At 45.8% G+C, this 16437-nt stretch overlaps 1 protein-coding gene across 2 annotated transcripts in view; it reads right to left on the bottom strand.

Moving 5' to 3' along the window:
* Nucleotides 1-2051: 2051 nt before the first annotated feature.
* The window catches only part of gcgra (glucagon receptor a), an 88389-nt gene continuing 74003 nt past the window's right edge, over nucleotides 2052-16437 (bottom strand). For both annotated transcript variants that reach the window (XM_078571238.1, XM_078571239.1), the window contains exons 8-14: nucleotides 12349-12508; nucleotides 11447-11507; nucleotides 9442-9511; nucleotides 9250-9338; nucleotides 8225-8363; nucleotides 7279-7320; nucleotides 2052-4592 (exon numbers count right to left, since the gene is read on the bottom strand). In XM_078571238.1, coding sequence (XP_078427364.1) covers nucleotides 4281-4592; nucleotides 7279-7320; nucleotides 8225-8363; nucleotides 9250-9338; nucleotides 9442-9511; nucleotides 11447-11507; nucleotides 12349-12508 — 873 coding nt within the window. In that variant the 3' untranslated portion in view covers nucleotides 2052-4280. The remainder of the gene's footprint in view (nucleotides 4593-7278; nucleotides 7321-8224; nucleotides 8364-9249; nucleotides 9339-9441; nucleotides 9512-11446; nucleotides 11508-12348; nucleotides 12509-16437) is intronic.

The following is a 16437-nucleotide window of genomic DNA, read 5'->3' as shown; positions in this document are numbered from 1 at the left end:
CTACATGTGGCACTATGCAAGGCATTGTAATGAAAAAGTGTGTGGGGACGTGAAGGGTGACTGCTAATAGCCCCTGCTCTCCTCCCCGTACCCCCCTCCCTCCCCGAAGGCATGCATTGCAGGTAAAAATAACAACCTTACAGTCCAATTCATAAATCTACAGATTAAAGACAAAACATTGGAATATAAGGATAAGCAAAAGGTTTCCCAGGATTGAGTTGCTCCTAAAAGGGATAATTACAGTTAGCTTTCATTTGCTTCCTGAAGCTTTCCTGTTTAACCAAATGCTAACCCATCCTTTATAAAGGGTATTGCACAGAGGAAATCTGCTGCCTAATCTCCACACACCTCTGAAGAACACTGGTTCACCACTTGCTGATTGGGTTTAAATTCTGCATTTGATGGGGATGGAGGGGGGGATAGGGATGGTGGTCATCAGGCACCTGCTTCCTTGAGGAAGCCAAGCGTTCTTGCTAGGCTGTGCGAGGTGAGCTTCTCAATCCAGACCCCGTCTCAGTCCCCGCTGACATAACTCTCTTCAACTTTCTGCCCAGTGGCGTGGCTGACCCGTTCACTGGTCTGTGTTTCGAAACAAAAAGTGCACGGGCTTGAAATTCCAAAGTCACCTCCCAGGTTCCCTGACCTGTGGGACATTCCTGGGGAAAAGCCACCTTTCTGTTCAATATGCTCTTGCTACACCTACCCTCCCCCCACCCCCTTGCCCCTTCCTGCCACTCCCCCCATCTCCTGCTTCTTGCTGAGGTCCAGCTGCACACGAGCAGTTGATCTTCACATGTGCTAAATCAGCCAAAGGAGACCTTGTGGCTCCTCAGAGGATCCATCTCCACAAGGAGCCATGGGGCAGCAATCAGGAGTTTGAAACCTCGGTTGTTTAGCTAAGGAATGGCAAGGCAACTCTGCACCAAGACTTCAGCCCTCTAACTGTGGAACCTGCTACCTTCCTCACTCTGCCCTGCTCCTATAAGTTCAGTCTTTAAAAATCCAAAACTCGACATCGTTAATTTATCTCATCATCTCCTTTATGGTTTTCACAAGGGTCCTTCACTAGGGATGAAACTGGCCAACTCCAGCAGGTGGAAACCTGAACCTCCAGGTTTATGTGGCTCAGTTCCCATGGAAACCCTGCTGAGCCACCACCCAACAGAGTTATTTATGGCACAGAAGGAGGCCATTCGGCCCATCGAGTCTATGCGGCTCCCTGTGGAGCAACCCAGTCGCTCCCACTCCCAGCTCAGCCCCCATAGCTCTGCAACTTTATTTGATCATTACTATTAACTTCTGAACCCTTTTCCGGACCACCCGAAGTTTACAATGGTCTGGGGACAGTGTCTGACTGTGAAGCTTGTTCTTAGGAGACTCAACTTCAACCAGGGAGCGCGGAAGATTAGGAACTGCGGAATGGTCCACAACAGCCCTGGTTAGATGCAGGATTCCAAATCCCGGAGTTACTATATAACATTCTCATCAGCTTGGAGTGCGGGTAAAATCCTGTGAGGGTGCAGAATGCCAACGGACGTTATAATCCACGTCTGACTGTTAAACTGAAGCCATTGGAAAGCAAAATCGAGCAGGGTGTATGAGGGAGGGTTGACCCATTCCTTACGCCATCACTGATGTCAAATCTTAACTCCAAGGAGTCAAAGGGTCAATAACCTGCTCTGTTGTGACATCTATTAGTCAGTCACTGCTCTTTATATTCAATTATTTGAGTGGCTGCCCAGTTTGGACACACTGGGGAGGGGTGGGGGGTGTGTGTGTGGAGGGGAGGGGAGGGGAGGGAAGGTGGAGGTTGTGGGATCTTAAGGTGATGGGGTGAGGAATCACTACTGAAGGAGGGTTAGGCTGGCATTTTGGGCCAAGCATCTATTATAGAAAAGGCCCAGCTTTGCTTTCCTTTGAATTCAATAAAAAGGATTTTCATGCAGTTGTTATACTGAGCTCCCAGCCCACAATACCAGTGCCACGTTGGGAGATCACCCACACTTGGCACCCGAATCTTGCACCTATGCCCCTCACAACCAAATATTTTTCTTTAACAATCTCAATACAATTTCTCTCAGATTCTGCTTGTTTCTTGCAATAGGCTATTTGTCAAAGATCACTGGTTAGGTTGTTGTTGGTGGAACAGTAGAAGGCTTGTTTCAGCCCCTTCATTTTCCTAGAATTTTACACCACAGAAGGGGGCCATTTGGCCCATTGTACCCATGCTGGCTCTTTGAAGGAGCTGTCCAATTATTCCCATTCCCCCTGCTTTTTCTACAAAACCCTGCAAATGTTCTCCTTTTCAAATATATATCCAGCTCCGTTTTGAACGTTGCTATTCCATAATCCCTACAGGCAGTGCATTCCAGATCATTATCAACTCGCTGTGTCAAAAATTTCTCCTTATCTCGTATAACACTCACACTCCCATCCTCTCCACTCCCCACCCCGCACTGTGGTCCTTTTGTCAATTATCTTAAAACCCTGTTCTCTGTTGACTGGCCCTCATGCCAATGGAAACAGTTTTGCTATATGAGCAAAATCTTGTGTCAAAATCTTTTATAATCTTTAACCACCTCTAGACACATGGGAACATCACCACCTGGAAGTTCCCCTCCAAGCCACTCACCGTCCTGACTCTGCAACTATATCGCTGTCCCTTCACCATCGTTGGGTCAAAATCCTGGAACTCCCTCCCTAACAGCACTGTGGGTGTACCTACACTGCATAGACTGCAGCAGTTCAAGAAGGCAGCTCACCGCCACCTTCTCAAGGGCAATTAAGGATGGGTAATAGCGACACCCACATCCCACAAACGAATAAAAAAAGCTCTTCTGTTGAATAACTTGTCATTTGATCATCTATACCACTAGGCTTCCGCTCTTAATGTCTGGGAATCTAGGCATTGAAATTACACGTAGGATCTTAATGTGTTTATGTGTGTGCGTTTGTGTGTGTTGTGCGTATGTGCTAAATATTTTTGTACTAATATTCCACATATCCTAACTTCAAAGACATGTGTCTTACTCTTCACTAGTTTTAGTGAGAAACTTGCTTTACAGACAGGCTGCTTTCTCATTGAAGACAATGAGCGTTACGACCTCTTGGAGTTTTAAGGAGCTGGACATGGAATACCAGGAACGAGCAGTGCAAATTTCATCAATCCTCAAATCAACCATCACCGAGAAATCTTCAATATCTTCATATCCAATGAAGATTTTTTGGATTTCTTTAAAGACAGGTAGACTATGTTGCATTGTAATATTACAATGTAAAAGTTTTGTTTTCAATTTTAAGAAATTGCCAGGGTGGGGGTGGTGGGGGTCAATAGTGAAGAGGAACATTCACAGTTGGGGTGAGGGTCATTAGTGAAGAGGACAGTTGGGTTGGGGGTGGTGGGGGTCAATAGTGAAGAGGAATATTCACAGTTGATAGTGAAGAGGAATATTCACAGTTGGGAGTGGAGTCTTTTTGCACATGTGTAGAGGTTCAGATATAATTCCATGTGCACGTCAGCTCTGCTATACTTCAGCACATTAAATAGAAGCAAAGTTCAACTCTAACCCTACGGTATCTTCCTATGTCACCCGTACATAAAGGCCAAACCACATCGAACACCTTGTTCATATGAGGCTGACTTGCTGGTCAGCAAACCACATGCATACACACACACACACACACACACACAAACAACACCTGTAGATTTAGCCGAGGCTTGGACAGTTAGCATTACAGCATTAGGTTAAGGGAAATCTGTGCATCAAGGTTAAAGTGGTTCCTCTGTGTCCTTGTTGTAGCCACTTCCTGTCTAGTTCCACCCTAGGCCACCAAATAATTTAAATACCACAGTCCTTTTCTTTGAGAGGTGGTAGGGATATTAAAGGTCAATTAGAATCCATCTTCCTCTTTAGCCATCAGTGCTCTGTAAAGTGCCACCTTAAAGCCATCCACCATTACCCGTTAGGCAGATATCGCTTTTGATCACCATTGCCTGAATTGTTTTATTAATGCAACATTTTTTCCAAAAAAATAGAGTTGTGAACTTCAGCCCCGCCAGCCTGTCACACACACAGCAGAAAAATTGTTCAGAAAACAAGGTGAAGTCAAAAGGTACATGCCCAAGTTTCCTTGAGGTTTGTCATCAAGCATTCCACGTGATGAAAATAGGTGAGCTCCTCTCTGCTTTTCGTTAAAAATGACATGATTTCCAAAGTCTTGTCTTGGGCTCACAGTCAGATCCTCCTCGTAAAAGTGGTCATGGTGTGTCTACCTTCCTTTTAGCAATTACTCTCCACCAAGCACAAGGTCTTGTGGTTTGTTTCTTCAGGGAATTTGTAGCAATGCAGTTTCTCCTTCAGAGTTATTTGTTCAGAGGGTGGCTCAGCCTTTTCATTGTAAGCAGGCGCAGGTTCCACAATATGGTTGGATTCACCGGTCCCATTGTGATAGTTGCTGACCAGCTTGTGTTTCTCCAGGTTGGCACTCCCGTTCCTTGTGTGCGGAGGCTGACTGTATGTGTGCCTGTACTCTTCTTCAATGTCTTGCCCCAGCTTCCACCTTTTCCATTTTTTGAGGAGTTCTGACTGCACCTGCGATTGGGGTGATCAAAGCAAACGAGAAGTAATATTGGGTTAGGAACAGGAGAAAAACCAAGTAAGGAGACTGCGCAGGAGTGAGGCGTCAACTACCGAGAGAGGAGACTGCGCAGGAGTGAGGCGTCAACTACCGAGAGAGGAGACTGCGCGGGAGTGAGGTGTCAACTACCGAGAGAGGTGACTGCGCAGGAGTGAGGCGTCAACTACCGAGAGAGGAGACTGCGCGGGAGTGAGGTGTCAACTACCGAGAGAGGAGACTGCGCAGGAGTGAGGCGTCAACTACCGAGAGAGGTGACTGCGCAGGAGTGAGGCGTCAACTACCGAGAGAGGAGACTGCGCGGGAGTGAGGTGTCAACTACCGAGAGAGGTGACTGCGCAGGAGTGAGGTGTCAACTACCGAGAGAGGAGACTGCGCGGGAGTGAGGTGTCAACTACCGAGAGAGGTGACTGCGCAGGAGTGAGGCGTCAACTACCGAGAGAGGTGACTGCGCAGGAGTGAGGTGTCAACTACCGAGAGAGGTGACTGCGCAGGAGTGAGGCGTCAACTACCGAGAGAGGTGACTGCGCAGGAGTGAGGTGTCAACTACCGAGAGAGGTGACTGCGCAGGAGTGAGGTGTCAACTGAAGGAGGGCAACTAGTCAAAGAAGAATGGACATCCATCAGACAACAAGAGACCCACAAGAGTAAGGGCGTACACATAGAACTTTCCTCAATTTGCCTTCCAGCTTAATATAACGTAAAGTATTAGCTTTTGAATAACAGGAGTTTATTCACCCCCCCAACCCTTCAGTGCCTCAATCTCCACTTTCCTGCTGCAATTGGTCCCTTGCGGCCAGACACCTCCATTTCTGGACCAATATAAGACGTTTTATGAATCAGTAAAGACTCCCCATCATTTTAGTTGCTCACACCCTCAAACATCAGCTCCTGTGGGTACACCGTGCATCTGATTCACAAAGTACATCTAGGAGTTGGCACTGGAAACACACACAAGCCTATGCATTGGCACCTTTTAACTATTGGGTATTGTGGGTTTGTCTCTGTAATAATCCACAGAAAAACTGTGTGTCATTCAGACTCATAAGACTCTCAGCCTCAGCTCAGTTGCAGAGCACTCTTTTTAAAATTCATTTATGGGATTTGGCCATTGCTGGCTGGGCCAGCATTTATTGCTCACCCCTAATTGCTCTCGAGAAGGTGGTGGTGAGCTGCCTTCTTGAACCACTGCAGTCCATGTGGCGTAGGTACACCCACAGTGCTATTAAGGAGGGAGTTCCAAGATTTTAACCCAGCGATAGTGAAGGAATGGCGATATATTTCCAAGTCAGGATGATGAGTGGCTTGGAGGGGAACTTCCAGGTGATGGTGTTCCCATGCGCCTGCTGCCCTTGTCCTTCTAGATGGTAGCGGTCGTGGGTTTGGAAGATGTTGTCTAAAGAGCCTTGGTGAGTTCCTGCAGTGCATCTTGTATATGGTATACACACTGCTGCTACTGTGCATCAGTGGTGGAGAGAGTGAATGTTTGTGGATGGGGTGCCAATCAAGTGGGCTGCTTTGTCCTGGATGATGTTGAACTTCTTGAGTGTTGATGGAGCTTCAGTCATCCAGGCAAGTGGGGAGTATTCCATCACACTCCTGACTTGTGCCTTGTAAATGGTGAACAGGCTTTGGGAGTCCGGAGTTCAGTTACTCACCACAGAATTCCTAGCCTCTGACCTGCTCTTGTAGTCACAGTTTTTATGTGGCTGGTCCAGTTCAGTTTCTGGCCAATGGTAATCCCCAGGATGTTGATAGTGGGGTTTCAGTGTTGGTAATGCCATTGAACATCAAGGGGCGATGGTTAGATTCTCTCTTCTTGGAGATGGCCATTACCTGGCACTTGTGTGGCATGAATGTTACTTGCCACCCCAAGCCTGGATATTGTCCAGGTCTTGCTGCATTTGGACATGGACTGCTTCGGTATCTGAGGAGTCACGAATGGTGCTGAACATTGTGCAATCATCAGCGAACACCCAACTCTTGCCTCTGAATCAGAAGGCGATGGGTTCAAGTCTCACTTCAGGGATTTGAGCACAAGACAGATACACCAGTGCAGGACTAAAGGAGTGTTGCACTGTTGAAAGTACTGCTCCCCTGGATCAGATTTTAAGCTGAGATGCTGCCCGCTGTCCTAGATGGATGTAAAGGATCCCATAGCACTATTCTGAGAGCAGGAGGAATACAACCAAATCAACACCACTAACACTGATTATTCGATCGTTTATCTCATTGCTATTTATGGGATCTGCCTGTACACAAATTGGCTGCCACATTCCCCTCCAATTCTGCTTCATAGAACACTTTGGGATGTTTGAGGGCACACAGGGTGCTATAGAAAAGCAAACTCTTTCTTTGTTTATCTCACATTGAGGATACGAAAGCTTCTGCCTGGGGGATATTCTGCCCTCTTGTTTTCTTGGCCAATCTCATGCCACATACCATGCCGGGTAAGAGGGATGGTAGCAAACAAGATACCTCACTGACAACCAACCTCACCCCTCTCCCCATTCCCCACTCCCACCCTCTCCATGGGAGGTACACTTGACCTCAGTTACTGGGCAACTGAATGCCATTGAGTTTGAGAAAGCTCACCTTCCAGAACTTATCTAAATTGACAATAGCGCATAAAGGCCGTCTTACCTCTCTGTTGACGAAACAGTACAATATGGCAACCAGCATACCCTGCAAGGGAAGAAGGAAGGTTGTGATCAATATCTCTGCTAATCCTGCTCAATTGTATAGTGACAAATACATTCAAAGTGAAGACTGTCCTGCTGGTGTAATGGTCAACTGTGTAATCTGAAGTAGTATAGGGTGGGAAAAGGCTTGTGTGTATCATAAACCCTGGTGTAATTGTGTGGATGGCATGTTCCTGTGCTGTTAATTCAATGTAAATCTATGTATTTGCTATGACTGAATCTATTTCTACAGAAGATTGATAGGTCTTACAAATCTACACAGAGGTGGAGTTTAGATGAATGAGAGGCGACCTCATTGAAACCTGCAAAATGCTGAAGGGGCTTGATAGGGTGGACGCTGAGAGATTGTTTCCGCTGGTCGGGGAGTCTAAAACACAGGGGCACAGTCTGAGGATAAGGGGCGGGTCATTTAGCACTGAGATGAGGAGAAATTACTTCACTCAAAGGGTTGTGAATCTTTGGATTTCTCTACCCCAGAGGGTTGTGGATACTCAATTGTCGATTCTGATCCTGGATCCACTAGGTGGTCTTGTGGTGGGTCGTGTCCCGAGCCAGGAGCTCCCGGTTCAAGTTCCACCCCAGGACTTGATGGCCAAGGAAGGCACATTCATAACACGGCCAAACAGGTTGAGTAACAACTTATAAATCCTTCCAATGCACACCTATGCCAGGCAGTGAGAGCAGGAGAGATTCTGGGTCAACCACGGGATGGAAAGAAAGTTGGAGCCTCTATTGGTCACTATTGATAGATCCAGATTACAACATGCGTGTAAAAGTGCCCGTTGCCACAGCAACTCGGACTCCGATTGAACTGTGACACTCCAACGCCCATTAGTTAGAAAGGAAAAACAAGCAAATCACCGGTGATTCTAAAGAAGTAACAATACCTGAAAGGAATTTAAAAACAGATCAAAGAAAAGCTTGACATGTCGAAGTGTGCCCTGGGCATGCTCATCTGTGATAAAGGCAAACACGACCTCGTGAATCCCCAGCAAAGGAATCAGGGTTAGCGTAGACTTAGCCAGTCTGGGAAGAAAGAGGAAGAAGGTTAGACAATCAATGAGTGCGTTGAGCAGAAGATCAAACTAAGCTGAAGTGGGATTCCCATCTCCTCCACAATGGGTTTTATTTTAGAATATCTTCACAAACACTTTTCCCCCTTTGGGGAGTAGTGGGGGAGGTGGTGGAAGGATCCCTGGCTGATTACCAGCCCTGGAACCAAACCATAAACGCTCCTTCAGTAGCCAGTCAGTCCTGGAGTGAGACTTGAACCCAGAGCTCAGAGGGAGCAGTGCTACCGACTGCACCACAAGATCTCCTTTTCCCACAATGAGAATCCCTTGCTGCAATGGGTCTTAACTTTGCTCTCCACTCTAACCCTGGATCTCAACCCATACTTAAAATGCTCCATCTAGTTTGGTATTGCACCCGTGGAAAGTTAAAGCCTCCCATAGATCAAGTTTTACTGTAGCGGGCTTCCTGCTTACTGCACTTGGGCATAAATGATCAGCGATCACAGTGGGCCACAGAGGAAGATTGGATGGAAAAGATCGCACATCTGTACCAGAGCCTGAATGCCGCCTGGCCAGTGACATCACTGTTCGAAAAAAATCAGGTTAAACTTTCTGTTACAGCATGGGAGGGAAGGGGAGGGAAGGGAAAGGAGCGGAAGGAGGGAGAGAGGAAGGAAAAAGGGGAAAAAAAGAGAGGAGAGAGACGGATAAGAGAGAGAGAGAGAGAGAAAACCATAATGGAAGGGTGGGACGATGAGGGGGTGGGTCGAGGAGGGGAGTGGGACAAGGAGGGAGTGAGGGAGAGGGAAGGAAGGAAGGAACATGATGGTTGAGTGGAGAGTGGAGATGGGAAAGGGGGTGAACATTAAAAGAGATGAGACACTGGGGAAGAAGCTTACCTGAATTTGTAATCTGTGTACCTCATCTGGTGAGCTCGAAGTTTGGAAACTAAGATATGAATAATTCGGATAAAAATGAAGAAATTGATCTGAAAAATAAGAGAACAGAACACCACAAGAATTAATGTTGTTTTGACTTTTGAATTTTTACAAAGTAACTTGTGACGAGTGGTCAAGTGTAGTCCACAGTACCAGTATAGACAGCAAGATAGGAGAGCGGATAATCCACCAGTAGGCCATGTTTTCATTTGTTGTCCAACACCTAGAGATAAACAAGGTACTGGTGAACTTTAACATCAGAACTTTAACAAACAGGAAACATGTGTGTCCTCTCCAGAGACACCTTAAACCAGCTTCCCTATTCCCACCACCAACTAGGTCATCAACTCAACTTCTCACAGTTTCTTCCACTACAGCTGGGGGTAGATGAAGCTTTGAGCTCACCCTCAAATGATTGCTTGATTCCCTGCATTCGTTTGGTGTCTTGTTCTACAGGACTGATACCTTGAGTAAATGGTAAAGATCGGCGCTTGCAGTGGGCACACTGGGTGGGAGATCAAGGTGCTGCAGACCCTAAATTCTCCGTGATTTGCACACACTGGTCCCTACAAGTGTCAATCCTTTCCAGAATGTTCTGATCAAGGATTAATCCCCTCATTGTCAATGTCCTATTAATCACATTGTTAAGGTTTAATGGCAATTATATTGTTAAACAGGTGATGGGTATTTGTACACCTCCGACATGCCTTGGCGTGCCCTATTGCCATCCGGCGGCGGGGGTCCCCAATGGAGGCAGGAGTCCTCCCCCTTACAATCCTGCACAACCATAGGTTGCTTCGGTTCATAGGCTCCCAAGATACCTGCGTTTTTTGTGGTCTTGTTGAGTCCGTGGACCTGGTGTATATTGGGTGTCATAGGCTGCACTCCCTTTTCAGTCATTTAAAAAATTTACCACTTAATGTTTGGCTGCACTGCAGTCCCACGCTCCTAATCTTTGGGCACCTGGTGCAGAGAGGGAGGAAGATCTCCTCGTGAACCTGCTTCTGGGGCTGGCCAAGCTGGCCATCAACAGGCAACAGGTCCAGGCAGCGGGCGATTGAGGGAGTCGTCCGGCCCAACTGTCTGCCCCTCCTCCATGGCTACGTTCGCGGCTGGGTGTCCCTGGAGAGGGAGCACGCGGTGTCTTCCGGCACGTCACAGGCCCTTCCGTGACTGGTGGGCACCCGGGGACTGGGATGCATTATTGACCCAGAAAATCACGTTTTGGTTTGACCATTATAAGTTCCTTTGCAGTTTTGTCTTTTGTTGCAGTTCCTTTTTAAGGGGCTCCCCCTTTTATTTGTTCATTTAATTTTTCGCTAATTTGCTAATTTGTTATTTTAAAAAGCCTATAAATGGGGATAGCTGGGACACTGGCGGGTTGGAGTAGTGTTGACTATGAACTAAGTCAAGAAACTGTATCCGGCAAAGAAAGCTGCTGTGTCTTAGTTTTAACTTCACCAACTGGTGTGGATCTAGTGAACACTCATTCCTTTTTTTGCAGGGGGTAAGCAGTAATTGTGGCACTGGATGCATTTGAGGGGACGAAGAAGAATAAGCATAAGAAGGAGAATGGAATGGAAGGATATGTTGATAGGGTTAGATTTAGAGGGGTGGGAGGAAGCTTATATGGAGTATTAAGATCAGCATGGAGCTGTTGGACTAAATGGCCTGTTTCTGTGCTGTAAAAGTTGTGTAATGCTCGTAAGAAGATGGCAAAACAATCAACTATAATCGATGTTTCTGTCCAAGTGATGAAATGGAGTTGAGGTCAATACAACCAACCTCGCAGCTCTATTCGCCCTCCAACCCCACATGACTGGGTCTGTAACATTTACTGAAAGTGTGAGGGTAAACCTCTCCTATAATGACCAGTAGGTGTAAACACAGTGAGCGGGTGCACATTCTGCTCTTTCACATCTAGGCCCAGGGTTCAGATTCTACCTCTCCTACTAGGATGAGAGGCTTCATCGCCCTCCCTCTGACGACCATCACAGGTCCTGAGTGAAACTTTGATTCCCCTCAGCGCCCCACCTTGATCACTGAAACGCATCTAGTTTCATTTGGAAAGATCTAGATTGAGTTGTCTGCAGGAAACAGGTGACCATTTGTAGACACATGGTCCCGGAATGTACACTCGTGTCATGGGTCAACTTACCCGGTATTTTCATATAAATACTTGACGACCACCCAAGGAACAACGAATAACACTGGTGCTCCTGGAAACCAACATAAAATAGTAGAACCTGGGTTATTGTAGAATCAAACAGAGAATGCTTTGAAAGAGAGTGTGTTAGGTTAACCTGTTCTCTCTATCTGGTCTTCGAAGATGATCACTCATGCTTATATCCACTTAATCCTTCATTTGCAAGAATGGGCAGTGATTGTCAACAGGTGATGGACAGGCATTCAGTGGCAACTCCAAATCTGATCTCGCCTGATGCCCAAACACCTGTACTTTCCAGATGTGTATTTGGCTGGCGATCGTGAGCAGTTGTCCTAGCTGATTTTTCCTCTCACTAGCCTGGGAGCACCGAGGCCAGTAATGATCCCTCCACTGCTCTTTGGCTCAGGTCTGCTACTCAAACACAGGCTGGAATGAACCCCAGATCTCCCCAGTCAAGAGGTGCATCATTTACTGAGCCATTAGGACAACCCATGGTGGACATTGCTATCTCCGTCAATGGTTCCTGGAAACAGAGGGTTCAGGAAAGCAAGGCGCTTGCTCTTGGGGGCTTGGCAGTGCTGATATTCACAAAGCATTCCCCTAGAATGAAACAGAGCTGAAGTCATCCACCCTGGGTATGGGGAATTTCAAATTCCAACTAGTCAGCTGGTGGAGAGAAATGTGAATGTAAGGATCAAGAATCCAGGGACATGACGTCGATTCACTTTGAAGCTGGAATTGGTCCTGGTAAAGCAATCTGACTGGTGAGCTGTTAATGGCTCCCCCCCACCACACCCACCACCCCCCACCCCACCCCCCCCCACCAAACTCCCCACCCCACCCAAACATCCTCAGATAACAATACAGTAAACAAGAATGAACTGAACACCCACCCCAGCCAATGCATAAATAAATATTGAAGTAGCTCTTTTCAGAGAAGACTGCGATCACCAGCAGATTGTGTAAGTAAATCCCTTCGATCAACAGCCAGTAGTAATTGGCCCCAATGCAGTACTGCATGAGCACTTGTGCTGTTCTGCATCCTGCTGCAGTCTGTTTGAAGGAAAGAAACATGGATGAGAAATTACAGAATGGGTGTGTAATAGTAAAATGTCAACTGAACTTCAATTTAGATAAATGTGAAGTAACACATTTTGCCAAGAGACTAAGGAGACCAAACAATCCTTGGTAAATAAACATCTAAATAGGGTAGAGGAGCAAAGGGATGTGGGAGTACACTAAAAGTGGCAGCATAAAAATATCAATCAAAACACAGGAGTTCACTTCTCGAGGGATAGAATTGAAAAGCTGAGTAGTGATGTCAAACTTGCATAGAATCTTATTTAGACCCCACTTGAACTGTGAGCACTTCTGGTCTCCATACTAGAAATAAGAAGCACTTGAGAAAATGCAAAACAGATTTACAAGTGTTACAAAGCTGAGAGGTTATATCGATCAAGAAAAGATTGTACAGACTGGGGCTCCTTTCTGTAGAAAAGAGGAAACTGAGGGCCGACCAAATAGAGGTCTTAAAGATTAAGAAAGAGTTTGATTGGGTAACAAAGAAAGGGTGTTTCCACCTGTTGGGGAGACCAAGACTATGGGACATAAATAGGACACAGTGACTAATAAATCCAAAAGGGAATTCTGGAGAAATTTCTTTACCCTGGGAGTGGTTAGAATGCAAAACTCGATATTACAAAGAGTAGTTAAGGCAGCAAAGGTCAAGCAACAATTCATTCAAGGGCTGGGAGGAGGCTTGTGTGGAGCATTAATACCAGTGCAGCTGAATGTTCTGTTTCCCTCCAGTCTTCTCCCCAAAACTGGCCCAGCGCCAGCCTCAGAAGACCTACCACAAAATTATGACATTTTCCAATACCCGCACCAGCTATCCCACTGGCGTTCCTTAGGGTATTCAGTGCCAACTGCGAACTACACCACAGAGAGTTTTAAGCTTCAGGTCAATGGAAGGGGAGATTCGCCCTGTCAGTCTGGACTAACCCAGCTCTGAGAAGTGATAGGAGTGTACTGACCATCAGCATCAACCCTTCTCCATGCTCATTTACTGTCAATAAATTAGATCACTTTGTGGGCCAATTCATCTCAACAATGGAGTCACCTCTTAAGATATCATTACGCTCTCCGTTTACTTATTACACTGGGGGGCAGGTTTGGAGCTGTTTCATATTTTCCTGCAATCAGAGTGAATCAGGCTCCATCGTCATTTCTATGAATAATGGTCCAAAACCTGCTGGGAAAATGAGAGCGAGTTCAGGGGACTGATCCAGCACAAGTTGTGAATCTCCAGAACCTGCTGGTAGATTAATGCTGCGCAGTCACTTGCTTTACACAAACTGTCTCTTCCTCGACCTCCCTGCTATTTCTAAGGACATGATGAAGTTCCACATCAGTTGTCCAGTAAACACACATCTCAGAAACTTAGCTCATAGTTAGCAGGATTAATACATTTTTAATGTGACAATTGTTAATGCATTTAATAAATCTCCACACCAGAAAGGGAACATCTCAGACTGTGAAATCTCATTCCTGCATGGTGGTAAATTTTTCTTGGAGATTTTAAAAATGTCTTACCTTTCCTTTCTGTCATTTTTCTCTCTATCTCTCTCTATATCTCTCTTAGTCCAATCTTTCATTCCCTCTCTTTATTTCTCTTTCTGTACCTGATTTGACTAATTCACCCTCCTTAACATAAGAAGTAGGAGCAGGAAGAGGCCATTCAGCCCTTCGAACTCTCTCCGCCATTCAATGCGATGGTAGCTGATCCTTTACTTCAACACCATTTCCCTGCACTATCCCTTGATGTTTTTAACATGTAGAAATCTATCGATCTCAGTCCTGAACATGCTCAAAGACTGAGCCTCCACAGCCCTCTGGGGTAGAGAATTCCAAAGATTCTCTTCTCTGAAGATTCTTCTCTGCTGTTCTTATTTTTTTCTCATTGGTTAAGGGGATATTTATTCAGTTATTTTGTCATTTGAATCACTGGATGTCGATGAATTCTGTTGTGGTTAAAATGACAACACACTGTAGCTAAATATTTCCATTTGACTTCAAAACCCCTTCCAATGACCAACGCACAGCTCTTTATTTGCCAGAACATTGGAAAGAAACATCCTTAAGTGTTATTATAAACGTTGATGGGGCTCCTCACTGCCCACAAGGAGATGACAATAAATAACATTTTCTCAAAATGACACAGCAGTTCTTTAAAGCTGCTAAACAGTTTCTAAAATAAAAAGGAAGAACTTGCATTTCTGCAGCACTTAGCACAACATCAGGACATCCCAAAATGCTTAGAAGGCAATCAAGTACTTTTCTGAAGTGTAGCCGCTGTTGGAAGTGTGGCAGTTTCTTCACACACAACGAGCTCCCACCAACAGTTACATGATGATGACCTGGACAATCTGTTTTACTGATTTTGGTTGAGGGATAGATGTTGACCAGGAAACGTGGAGGACTCCCCACCTCTTCCTCAAAATGGTGCTTCCACCTCAAAGAGCAGCGGGGCATCAATTTAACACCTCATCCAAAAGGCAGCAGCTCTAAGGCTTTCCAATTGGGACTCCAGGGAGGGGCAGCGACGAAACCCAACGACACAGGTTTTGAGGTTGTGCCGCCACTGATTTAGGAGCCTGTGTGAATTTACAACAGTTACCAAGTAGCTCTGCTTCTGTTTAGCCCACCCAGATTAACGGCCCTGACTGAATCGGAGAGGATATTTACTCCAGGCAGTCTGTTTGTTGTGGTGTTTATTTATAAAAAGGCATAAAGTTACATCTAATATCTATTTGCCAGCAATGTGAAAACAGATGAATGAAATATTATGAAGGATGTGATATCAATGAGAGGGGGGGATAAAGTCCAGTAAACTGCGGAAGCTAAATCCAGCTCAACAGATTGGCCGCTAGTGATGGATTAGAATTATTTTGGCATGCATAGTGACGGAAAGAAACAATCTTCGACATTTTCTTAGCATGTTCTGTGTAAACCCTTTCAAGATTACAGCCACCCTGATCTAAAATGGGAGGAGAGTTTGGCGGAATGGGGAGAAAGAGGGAAGCAAACAACATTCCTCACAGCTGATCACTAAGCAGCTTTGGCAGCACAACTAAGAGCCTTGTGCTCTCCAGGTACCTCTGGAGATTACGACCAATTGTACAATCTTTTTTCCTGTAACGAGTCTTTGGCTTGGTCAAACTGAGGACCGTCAGTGCAGTGAAAACTGGTCCACAATTTCCAAATTTGGTCACCTAATATCAGCATTGAGCAATTCAGGCCCGTGACAGTGCGGTTTTAGATGCAAGGGTAAATTGGATAAATCCATGCTCCGAGGTTCTGGCTGGTAAATCCTGCAATTGTTACGTTCTTGAATTCCTGATGTGTTGTCCATGTATGTGAAGCTCTGCTTCAGGAGTGCAAATTCATCAAGGGGGTGGGGGATAGCTTTATCCTAACGACACCAAACCCCCGCCCAGACGGGTATCCCATGGGATCTGGTGAAACGTTGGTTTTATGCTCCACCCAATACCCAATATTGCTGACCTCAATGGGGAGTAAAACCTGGCAGGATGTGAAACTTGAATTGTGTCCGATTCCCGACGGGTGTAATAGATTAAAATTGCTGCCACTAAACCTACCCTGTAAACTTCTCTGCACCAACATGTAACTAACTAGGAAAACACTGGCCAATTGCGTCAGTGTGACATTCTATATCCCACACCCAGCCATCCTTTTGACCTTCTTCCATGAGATTGCCAATTTGATGTCAATTCAAGGACAGTCTCTCGCAATGGACTTCTGTTCATTTAAACTGGATGGAAGAATGCCCAACATCACTTCAGGCAGATGGTCAGAGGCACTCTGCGTTAATTCACACCCTGAAATGCAAGGAGATACCTTACTACCCACACAACAGGAGTTCCCACTATTGGGCAGCTTTAGTAAGAGTTCTCCAGCACTTT

This window comes from Cetorhinus maximus, chromosome 24 (assembly GCF_964194155.1).
Source record: "Cetorhinus maximus chromosome 24, sCetMax3.hap1.1, whole genome shotgun sequence".
NCBI classification, from domain to species: Eukaryota; Metazoa; Chordata; class Chondrichthyes; order Lamniformes; family Cetorhinidae; genus Cetorhinus; species Cetorhinus maximus.
This window is presented reverse-complemented; position numbering and strand designations above follow the sequence as displayed.